The sequence below is a fragment of the Manacus candei genome, unplaced genomic scaffold (genome assembly GCF_025592945.1).
Source record: "Manacus candei isolate 608988 ecotype Guabito, Panama unplaced genomic scaffold, ASM2559294v1 h1tg000033l, whole genome shotgun sequence".
NCBI lineage: Eukaryota > Metazoa > Chordata > Aves > Passeriformes > Pipridae > Manacus > Manacus candei.
The window spans coordinates 3,750,992-3,763,104 of NW_026138081.1; the positions used below are offsets into that span (position 1 = coordinate 3,750,992).

At 34.3% G+C, this 12,113-nt stretch overlaps 1 protein-coding gene across 20 annotated transcripts in view; it reads left to right on the plus strand.

The window, feature by feature from the left end:
• The window catches only part of GPHN (gephyrin), a 287,927-nt gene that overhangs the window by 144,692 nt on the left and 131,122 nt on the right, over positions 1–12,113 (plus strand). For 19 of the 20 annotated variants that reach the window (XM_051791387.1, XM_051791390.1, XM_051791391.1 and 16 more), the window contains one exon: positions 6,501–6,593. The exons of the other annotated variant lie outside the window; for it this stretch is intronic. In XM_051791387.1, the coding sequence (XP_051647347.1) occupies positions 6,501–6,593 (93 nt within the window). The remainder of the gene's footprint in view (positions 1–6,500; positions 6,594–12,113) is intronic. 20 annotated transcript variants of the gene reach the window in all.

The window sequence follows — 12,113 nt, forward strand, 5'->3', positions numbered from 1 at the left end:
GTCTTCAGGAAAGTTGTTTCAAAAAACAGACATGTTTGGAAAATACCTAATTCTGACTCTTCTGACAGCTCTAAGTTCCATCCCTTCCTCCAGGAATCTGAAGAAAACTGTTATGCTACAGTGCCCGATTCGTTCTTGTGAGTAACCATTTCAAGACCTTAGCACACACTCTAGGAGGGCACCACTGGTACCAACATTAGATGGGAACAGATTCTCTACAGAAGGAAATAAGTCTTGTGCCTTGGTGCACATGTAGATGCATGGTTTGCTTCTGACCTAGACCTCCTTGTAGTTTTTTGTGCAATTTATTAAATCATACAATAAATTCACTATTTTTCTTAATTATGCTAAGATTAATATGTCAAGGTTGTTAGCTTGAATTCAGAATGCTTCCTTTGTCTTTCTGAGAGAAAATCAGCACAAGGCATTTAAAACTGCACCTTTTTTTTTTTAAGTCAGTCTTGTACATTGTCTCTATCTTTCTCCATCATAATAGTTAGAAATTCTTATGTCAGTCCCAGCCCTTAAAAGTGCTGGCACTCCCAATCTGATGGTTTGATGAAGCACTTCAGTGTTTCCACATCTCTCTGTTTGACTTTCCCTACTCATTTGGATAGATGACTTCTGTTGACCATTGCCTACTTTTTTTACCCTGTTTTTGGAATAGTTATCATGAATAGTAGGTTTTAGATGTGAAGTCCTTTTTGAGAAAAGGTTATGTTACAGACTGCATAGGTATGGTGAACCTTGAAATATTCGATAGCTGCAATTTACTTTAAATGGAAAATGCCTTTAATTAAATTTCCATTTAAGAAGTAAGCCATTTACAGAGTACATTTTTATTACTTTCCTCCTTTAATATTGCATTTCAGTAGAACAGTTGCATTTTTATGACATCTGCTAATACATTAGCTTTATTTAGAAAAACAACTGCAAAAATTGTGTGATGCTGGAAACTGCAAATATATCTGTAGAATCTTCAGAAGACTACTTACTGTGTTCTGTAAAACCTCAAAATATGAAAAGGTCTATTTAGACATATTGAGATATGTACTTGCATTTCAACCAAGTCTCTTGACTGCAGTGATTACACTCTGAACATAATCCTAACATTTCTCTTACTTTCTGCCTTTTGCTTGTGGAGGAAGGAAAAAATGGGTGGAAATAAGAGAAAACATCAAGCATCTATTAAAATTAGTAGACAAGCCATGGTCCACTGAATAGAGAAGCTTCAAACTCCTAAATAATACAACGAGGAAACATTGGGTTACTTTTACCTTTTGTTTTTCTTTTCTCCTGCTTTGTATGCTGTGACATGAATTTCTGATTCATTCAGTTATGTATGCTCTCTCATGCCGTAGTATCAGGCTTAATCTTTAGTGAGCTGGGGTCTGGAGTAATTCAAGCCACAGGACTAAGTAAAGGTTGTTATGAGATCTTAATGTGCCAGTTCCTGTATTCCTGAAATTCAGTGGTCAAAATGACATCCAGTTCTCTTAGCAAATGTGTGACTATGCAGACTTTCTCTTTTTTGATACATTTTTCTGTATAGTCATTCATTATAATTTTTTTCATCATAATGATATTAAATCATCCTAAATTAAATTTATCTCGGACACTCTTCTAACTTGAGCCTAAAAATTTTGAAAGAAAATTAAATTGATATTTAGTATGGCTTTTTATATAAGAATTTTTCTTATTCAACTTGGATTTCTAAGGAAAGTTATCATTATAGTTTTAGGAACATATTGTTCTATGTTCATCCTTGCATTTTGAAATATACTTTCCTAGAGTAAACAGGATTTACTTGCAAATATAGAATTTACATAACTTTACAAAGCTTGTAGTTTTGAGACTGTTCTGGAGAACACAGACTTCTGTGTCTCTAAACACTATTAGTAATTTTTTCCTGGAAACCACAATGATCTTTTAAGTCACTTGAAGTTGTTTTGAGAACTTCTGGATAGTGTGCATGTCTGTAAACCAGCTTGTACTAATTTACTTGTGTTTCGAAGTCCAATGTAAATAAATGTGTAGTGTTTCATAATTAAACTTCATACTTAACATTGATATTTGTTCAGCAATTTCATTTAAGTTTTTGCATATTTTAAATGGTCCTTAGTGTGTAATTAGTTTTACATATAAGGTGAAATAACTTCAAATTTGCACTGTGCTAGAAAAATTTAGCATGTGCCAAAATACCAGACATCTTCATTAACTATGGAATTGCTTAACCAATTTGAATACTGAATATAGAATGAAAGAATTCTGTATGGATTCTTTATGGAAACCCACATGTTCATATTGTTTTTAGCATTCCCGTGTTCTTTCTGGATGTTTTAAATTGTAATGGTGCACATGTCTAATTCTAGTGGCTAAAGTGTATGAAAATATGCATATGTATTGATAATTATTTTTACAATCCTTGTATTGTGAAGTAAATTACGTATTGATAAGAAAAAGTTATACATGTAGCATATAGCATCTAATGATAAGCACCAGAATATTGATGTGAAAGAATGTATTCTAGTAATTTTGGAAGCATAAACACGTGGGAGTGTTGTCACACTCTCAGCAAAGTGATGGCAAAAATAGGACAGAAAAAAAAAGACAAGAAACACCATGGACTGTAGCATCAAAGAAAAGGAACAGCCCTCAGGACCTCAGCTCTTCTGTGCAGGCATTTAGTCTGATCACCAATGACCATTTTTGTGTGCTTTGTAGTACTTCTGCTCCAGATAAGGGTTATAGTCTCAATATCTATGTGGAAGACCACCATACAGTAGCAGTAAGAGAACTGGAGCAGTCTTGCAACCTGTCTCAAGTTTAAATTTGTGACTAACACCATGGTTTATGATATCGTGTCAATGAATGTGTGACCTCTGTCCATCTGAGAAGGAAATAATTCATACACATATACAACTGCTCTACTCCATTATTTAAGTGAAGTAACAATCAAGGACATAAATGTAGAGTGTCCATTACTATAATAAGGTTTTATTGTATGAGACTCCAAAAATTTACTAATGTAAGTAATCTATGAACTTCAGTTATCTCCAAAGATCAGGGAATTGTTCCTTTCATTTCAGTAAGGAATCCCTGTTTGTTTTTCCTGTTCACTTACTAATAGAAATTAGAGGATAGTTCATTAATGGAGTTACAAAATAGCACCACTGTTATTGTGCATTCTGTGAGCAGGTTTCTTATGTATCATGGTGGAACATTATCCCACAGAAATTATTAGTAAGGAAGAGTTACTAGAAACACAACAATATTCAAGATAATCATGAATTAAAACCCTGGAAAACCCTACCAAATTAAATTATTATGTATTTTTTCTCTCTTGAACCCTCCAGATCAAGGCTGGGTGGTTAATTGAAGAGCCTGAGTCCTAGAATTTGTTCTAAATACGAGAGGAACTGACCAGAATTCTGTGACATGCCCATTGCCTTTTAGACTAAAGGTAGTTTTGCATCTTGGACATTGAGATGCTTAAGTTACCTGTGCAGAAGGAAATATGTCTGTAAGTGTTCTAGGTATTCAGTGACTGAAATGTCAGGTAGCACAAGTTTAGATGTGGTGCCAGAAGAATTTGGATTTAGTGTGACAGTGCCTATATGAATTTGGAAGCATGTATCTGTGATAAACATAGGGTCTCTGCACTGTGACATACACTGTAGGGCATTTTTTCCATGAGGAAATGGTCTTTACTGGTCTTAAAATCAATAAATTTACATGTGAAAGACTAAGAACTCAGAGAAAGAATGAGGCAAGGTTTTTCTTCTGGAGGTCTGTAGTTTTGTTCTGGCTTTTTAAGATTTGGTGGTAATTTTACAGTACTGTTTTCAGAGCCAGATACCATATTTTGTATCCATCAGCTTCATTCCATTGACTTGAATGAAATGACAGTGATTTACATAATCTGTTGACCTAGACTCATTTTCTCTTGAAAGCTTATCATCAGTGAAACAATAGAAGGGATGGAAATATGCATAAAAAATATTAAATTAATTTTTCTTTGGTTGAGATGTTATATAATAATTTTACTTGTATAGCATCAGTGAAGCCAAATATCAGGTCACTGGCGTAGAGAAATTCTCATTTGAGGACACAGAAAATTCAGTTCTCTGCAAAGCCAGTGGAGAATCTATCTGGGCTGCCATCAGCAGCAAAGTGAATATGAGTCCACTATTTGTCCACAATTGTGTGGGGCTTCCTTTTTTAAATACTTAAAACATCAGTAAGAATATTTTGTGGGACAGAGTTTTGTGGACTAGAGAGAAAGTAAATAAGCTGAATATCAGTCTCAGGTATTTTTCTGTGGTTTTGAAATATCTTAAGTTATAAATTTGCGCTTCTAAAATATAATGAAACCCAAACTAACTCCCTTATAGTGAAAGGTATTCTTCCTGAAAGGCTGAAAGATGCTGGACTATAACATGAACTTGATAGAGAATTCTGTCTGCCTGAGTACAGTGATGGAGTAGCAAGAAAAGGCACTTGTTGCTCAGTTAGTTAAAGAGTTAGGGTGCTGATTTCTTTAGTTTATTGTAGGGTGTCACATTACTCTCTTCCTCCTTATTAACCAGAGTATTACTGAACTGTAGCAAAATGAGAACAGAGGAAGGTTTTTTTTTTTATTTTCTCTGTAAAAACAGTTGGAGTTTGGCAGGTTTTATTTTAGATAAAGATAAATGCTTCATTAAAAAAACCAAAACAGCCAAAATATATCCCTCCTGTTTCATACTGAGAATTTTTTCCTGATTGTAATAATTTTTAAAATACATGCAATAATAAAGTCTAACTTTGCCGAACAGTGAACTTCTCTGAAGTATTCTCTGAAATTTCTACCTGTTTGAAGTCAAGACAAATACATTTCTAGATGATAAACAGAGAAGATGCAACCTCTTTAAAATAAATTTTCTGATGTATACCTATGTTCTTGAAACAAACAGTTTTAAGACTTAAAATGCTTTTTACTACCATAATTCACATGTTTTTCAAAATGTAAGTTAAAAGCCTAACTTAGTGGTTCAATTATTCAATTGAGACCTTATCTCTTATTTGAAATGTTCATGTAATGAACTTCTGGTAATCTACAACCCCGTTAGAGTGCCATCCTCCAAAGGGATAGAGTAAAAAGATGAATGGGATTTTAACAAAGACAAGAGAGAACGCAAAAGAGAAAGTGGTAGGATGTGTAAAGAAAGGAGAAATAAACACAGAACCTTTGGCTTTGCCACTTCTTCAAGTAATCCTTGGATACTTTTGCATGATGGGGCTTGCAGGCAGACACAAGTGTATTCTAGCTGCAATTTGGAAGCGTCTGTATATGAGCCTTCTGTTAAATGGAAGTTACATAGCAGTGCTAACCTCGCAGAAAATACAGCTGAGGATTAATCTAAATTGGTAATACTTTTTAAAATGTTCTGGACAGTTTTATTTCAAGCTTTTAATATCAGTATATTTCTTAGAGCTAATTTTATGATAAACAAGAAGCTTCAAACCAACAGTCACCAATATTATTCATTACTCCCCAATATAGTACTGCAGAAACTTAAATGTGCCATAAACTTTTTCAAAGAATGATGTTTCTTTGCTGTAAGAAGGATAGCTCTCTAAGTAATTGATCTGATTTGTGCAGATGGATACTTTACTGTGTAATACGTGAGTGTACTTCAGGCAACACAGCTAATTTTGCGCTCCAAGCAGATATGCTGTGCTAGCACACAGTAGAGTATGAAGGATAAGTGATATAATCACACTGAGATTAAATAAATTTTCTGCTTATGTCAAATTTTTATCACAGCTTGAAAATTTGTTTAAGAAGTCATTTGAAAAATGAATGCAAATAAAATTAAACAGTTCTCTAGTATCGTGAGTTATCCAGTATTGCAAGTCATTTTACGTGACAGATTTTTTAGTCCAGCCTTGGAATGTGTATACACACTCCTGTTGAGATGGTGGAGGGAATGTAGAAAAGGTGATTATAGATCATCTTTTTGTGTTGCTGCATCAGGTGCATCTTGTGGTAGATAAGCTTACAAATATGTGGTTCTTGCTTTTTTCAGGGTAATAAAAAGTGCAGCATGGAAACCAAAGTTACTGTGACAAGAATCAACAATGTAATCTGAATTAAATGCACGTACTCTATTAGCATGTGTCAAAGGATATTATATTTATATATCAAAATAAACAGTAATAGAAATTAGTAACTGTGAATTCTTGTTTTCCATTTCAGGTCAAGAGATGGAAAACAGAATTTCAATTTCCATTTCCAAAAAAAAATACCTTGTGGATACTGGCATTATTCTGTCTTATCTTGGTTATAAATAGTGGTTTAAAATGTTTGTGTAAAAAGCATGAGTGATTTTACAGTTCCCTGTATTTATTGTGTGTGCCTCTGTTTTTAAGACATTTCAAGTCTTTGGGTATTTTCTGAGATAACTGCATCCCACATACTGCTTGCTAGATCTGACAGGATTCATGTTCTCTTTCAGGAGACGCTGATAGATTGGTGTGATGAAAAGGAACTTAATTTGATTTTAACAACTGGAGGAACAGGGTTTGCACCACGAGATGTCACTCCAGAGGTGAGATAGTCCTGGAATAGAAAAATCTGCCCTTTGGTGTAGAAATGTATGACTCTGGAGGGGGCGGGGGGCGGATTTTTTTTTGCTTTCCTCTGTAACTTCACTTTGCAGTATCTATGGACAGGTCAAGGGATACACAACTTGGAAACAGAAAAAAGCAATAGAGAGTATAGCATAAAGAATAACTCTGACCTTGGGTTCTGACCCAAAACAATTTTCAAACTAAAATGTGGTATAGCATAATGGTTTTCTAGTCCCCTTAAGAAACAAAATTCTGATGGCTTTTTGGCGTAATTTTCCTTAGCACTGCAGTACAACACTGCTAAGCAAAATCTTGTTATGTCCACAAGGAGAAGTGGGATAAGAGAGATCCTTTAATTCTCCCTTGCAGAATACTGCATTGACAACTACTGCATTGTAGGTTGGAGTGTGAGACACAGATAGTAAGGGAAAAAAATTCCATGCAAAGCTACTATTGATCTGCTTGATACCACATTGTCAGAAAAACCTAAACAGGCAGAGAGATGGAGACAACCTGCACCAGTAAATGTTGCACAGGAAATCTGGTTACATTCCACTTATACAGAGCTGAAGTAAAGAGGAAAAAAGGGACATTTAACCTAATGACCTCATGGCTATGAGTTGTCATATGAAATTACTGTGTGATTGTGATTGAAGTATTTTGATATTTATGGTTCCAAATTAGATGAATATGAACTTTTAAAATTACATACTTTATTTGATTTGCTTACGTTCACTAAAGGGCAGAATTGAGTGCCTGAAGTGTTTATTTGCATAATGTAACAGATCTAGGTTTCTCTTAAGTACTCATATAAGTTTTCAGTTGCTTAGACTTTCATGTTGGAATTGATTTGAGTTCTTTATAGCACATCTACAATGCTTTTTACTTACAAATGTGTTCTGTCACATAGCTGCAGTTTAACTTTTTTCCCATTAGGAATCTATGAACATTTTTTAATTTATTGTATAACATTTCTGTGACTAAAGAAACATGTAACCAAAATGCTCCTGTTCATTACTTCTGATGTTTTTAGATTATATACTAGAAGTCTTGAGTAACTAAAACTTTGGGGTCTCTTTGTCAGAATATGGGAACAGTGTAAGATGACCGCAGTGTGCTAGCTATTGAAACTGGTTTTGCAGATTATTCACTGTGCTAAAGCCACGAAAAGTGAAAAGTGCATAGGTTAAGTTTGTATCTTGCTTACAAACTAAATGATTTTGATGGTTGTATTAAGAAGACTGTGTAGAAGGATGACTGAATTTCTTCTTCAGTTTTCCTTTGTGCAGGGACGAGCCTAGGCAGTACTGCCAGAGAAAGCATTGCAACCAGTGCCAAAAATTAGCCACAGATTCTCAAGCAGCATTTGGAACAAGAAATAAACAAATGAGAACTATGCCCATAAACACCTAGTATTTTCCTTACACTGCATTGCTGTTACTGAAACTAATGCAGACAGGTGGGGGGTGACTTGTTTGATCAGTTTTGATGAATTGATGAGTTTTGAAAGTTAATCTGAGTTGTTAATATGTCTTTATATAATAAAAACACATATAAAAATCATTAATAACTTGCACTGTAGAAAAACTGCATTGTTTTTAAAAGTAACAGATATGCAAGACTTGGACTGATCATAACAGAATCGGGTGTTCTGACTGTCAAATTATTCCCATACTACAAAAGAATTTTCATAGGAGAGTATTTACTCACTTTTCACTCAATTAAGTTGAATTAACTTGCAGTACTAAATTTAAATCACAGTGGAGAGATTGAATCCCAGGTTTTATTACAAAGTGGCAATGATAAGGGTCATTCGTACAATAGCATTTATTAGATCATTCTTTCAAACAAATGCTTTAAGAGAAGAAAATCAGTTTGGCAGTTTGAGTCATACCAAAAACACATTATTAAGAAGCATAAGTTTTGTTTCCATAATTTATGTCTTGGGTCAATGAGAAAGCCAATTCAAAATGGAAAATTCGTTATGTCAACATGAAATGTGCAATAACAAGCCTTTAGGAAAAGTTGAGCTGATGCAGGAAGTGGTTTTAATCTCTTCTTTGTGAGGTATTGGTCCAGCATGCTGTCATTGCTGAACTGATAATGAAAGGGTGTGATCATGGCATTGTGCTACTGAGATGTCATCTTTAAGATGTGATTTTAAAACTGTTAAGAATTCAATCTGATAATGGAAGATGTTTTAGTATTTTTCCTGAGATTAGGGGGAGTGGTCCCATGGGTCATATTTCAGCTGGTATGTTTCCATCCTGCTTCTCCCTGATTCTCCTGTAATTTGGATTAGAAAGCATGTTTTCCTGCTTTCTTTTCTGAGTATAGATATATAATTGCTATTGTACATATACGATAAAGGTTGTTCCCAAGAGTATTTACAGGCCAAAGACTTAATGTTAATTGAATTTTGTAATTATTGATAAAATTGAAATTCAGTGCCTAGCATAATGTAGCTAAAAATAGCTTCTTGATACCTCAGAAATGTATAATTAAGTTTCAAAAAAAATTAGTAGTTTCCCCACTCACTTTGCCTTTTGAACACTGTATCAGAACCAGGTTATTGCAGTTGTTTCCATCATGTGTAATGACATTTTTTCTTGTACCAGAAATAACCGATTTTAGGTATATTTACAATATCTGATTTTCCTTACCTGTCTCTGTTCCCTAAATTTGTAGCCTCGGTCTAGTCAGTGGGTGGAGAAAAGCTTTTGAATTAGTCCTACAGTTCACATTTTGAGGGTTGAAGGTCAGTTTAATTAAGCAGTGTGAATATCCTTCACTTTCTTGACTACATGACTAGAAATTATGAAATGCATGTGGGTATTTAAAAAACCAGATGCACTCAATGGATGGCTGAATTTGAAAGTAACTGTGTTATAGATGTTATTAGTGAATGCTGGATTTCTTTATTATGGCAGTCGGTGGCTTAATTTTGTAGATACAGCCAATTTTTTTTTCCAGTCTTATTTTACATATAATTTCTGGAGATAGTCTTTAAGTCTCTGCTGGAACTGCATGTACAGTCTGCTTGTTGATTTAAAAGTCTTTGTTGCAGGACAGAGATCAGAACTTACATATAGCATTTCTTGGTGCAAACATTTTTTCCTTTGAACTCAATATTTTAGTGATAGTTCTTAAATAACATTGATAATAATATATGTTAACTTTTGTGAAAAAATTTAAATACTCTTGCCGCATTATTATCAATCAGTATGTATCCTTCTGAGATAGAAATGTATTTTCTCTGTTGCTGTTGGTTAGTACAAAAGGGAAAGGAAAAATTTCATGTATACAGGTGCTCTGCTCAGTTTCTATCTTCTGTCTTCTCTACTTTTACATTTCTTCTTTTGCAAAAGTGTACTTCTAAAAAAGTCACGTCTGCCTCCCTTCTAGCTGTTTTTTTATCCTCTGTCTCTAGTATGATTCTGTGCAAGTCTTTTTAGCCCAGCTATGAGACTAATTTTATGTACTTAGGTAATAGCAGTAGAAAACAACTTATTGTGCCTCAACTGATGCTAGGCATCCTTGAGCTGTGTTGCTATGTGTATTCACAAATAGTTCGTCCACACTGCAGATAATTTTCAGTCCTGAAATTTTAAGATAATACTTTAGAAGAAGCGCAGAAGAGCTCTTTTCCAGCATGTAAAACCAGACAGATGTTTCCTTATAGGCTTCCTCCTTTTCCAGTGTTCTGGAAAATTTATGAATACTTCTTTTGGTTCTTGCTGTTCATATTCTTCAATACTTATAGACTGGTTTTAAATGTATTTAGGCACATTCTTGTTTTCATTTAATCTGACAATGTATGCATATTTGTTTATTCTTTCATCAGAGTTCTCTAGTCCATGAAAAGAGCTCATTGTTCTCTGGAACTCCCTTCCATTTGTCAGCATTTTTCTGAAAAAAGCATGCTCAGAATGAACAAAAGGCTCCAAACGCAGCCACACAGAAGCCATGTTTGGAGGGAAGAAGGTCCCAGTTCTGCTGTGATATGTCTTTGTATATTCAGTTCAAAATTGCAACAGCATTTTTATAATCATTACCAATTGCAAATTTTCGATCACCTGGCTTTCCCCCATTCTCTAAGGTATCTCTCAGGATTTTTCTTCAAATTCCATTTTATTTCCACAGACTATTTTAATATCTGTATCCTTCAATTTCTCTGTCTCAAGTAATGTTGGCAACCCTCTTAATCTCTATTATTTGTAGTTTTGTGTGTTTTGTCTGTTTGTTTACTTTTCCTTTAACTCTGTTAATGAAATAAGATGCTTGTGACACAACATACTCTCACAGCAACAGGTGTTCCCCTCAGATTAACCCAAATCCACTGAGACTTACACTTTTAAATAACAATTTCCATTTAATAGGCAATAATTTAAACTAGAAATAATATATTGGGGATGGAGAGGGGGTTGTCCATCCTGGTTCAGAGCAGCAGGATTTCTATTGTTTATATTGTTTGTTGTGGATATAGGAGTGCTTCTATTTTTCTTCAGCAGTATTTTAGTGTCGTCACTGGAAAAAAAGAAATTGATTTTCTTTTTACAAATTGTCACTTCAGCATGGCTCCATAGTGAGGAGGAATGGAGCCTTCATCTCACATGGGACATAAGTAATTTTGTGGTAGGAATAATATGAAATTTACGCCCTCTAATTACCCAGGCTGTTGTTTCAGTTTTTGACCCTTCAATATTCTAGGTACCCTCCAATATAATAGCCTTTTGCATCATATATATATTTCTGTAGTCTATATTAAGAGTATAGCTTTCCATATCTCTTAATGGAGGTCTTGCTCCACATTGTTTGATTCCTAGGTTGAGCTATTATATAATGAAGTATGCTGTGTATGGATGATGTCTGATCCTGTAACTTGCCATCAGACCTTTTGAGGCCTTCATATTTCTTAGAAAATTGTTTCCAACCCAGCTTACTCCTAAAGGGTCTGAATTCGAAAACCTTGCAACGTGCATCTAAGCAACAAATGTGCTTAAATGGAATAGATTGCTCTGTGACAGACTCCTCCAAATTCTGTACTACTCTGTTAGAAGTTTAGCAGCAACTCTATAAAGTACCATTGCCTTTTTCTTAGTCCTCCAGACAGTTCTTAGCTTGTATGATTAGACCTTTATCCTATCTGCTTTAATTTTTCAATAAAATGTTTTGTTTAAAAAGCTGTATTTGGTGTTACAAAAATCCAAACATATTTATGTGCCATAATAATTTAATTAAGAATTCTTTATTTAGATTTTAAATCTCTCTTTGGAAGGCAAGCTTTTATAACAGAATTGATATATTTAGTTGCAGAATACTTTTCACTTACAACTATTACCAGTTTCTTTGAGAAGCAATATACAAATTATTTGCACTATACAGATTACAAAGCACCTGTGTCTTGAGAAATTCCACACTGATTTAGGTGACTTACGAAGGGCTAAAAAGTGCCTTTCTCTTCTCTTGTTTGAGTTTCTCAGGGAAGCTTGGTAACA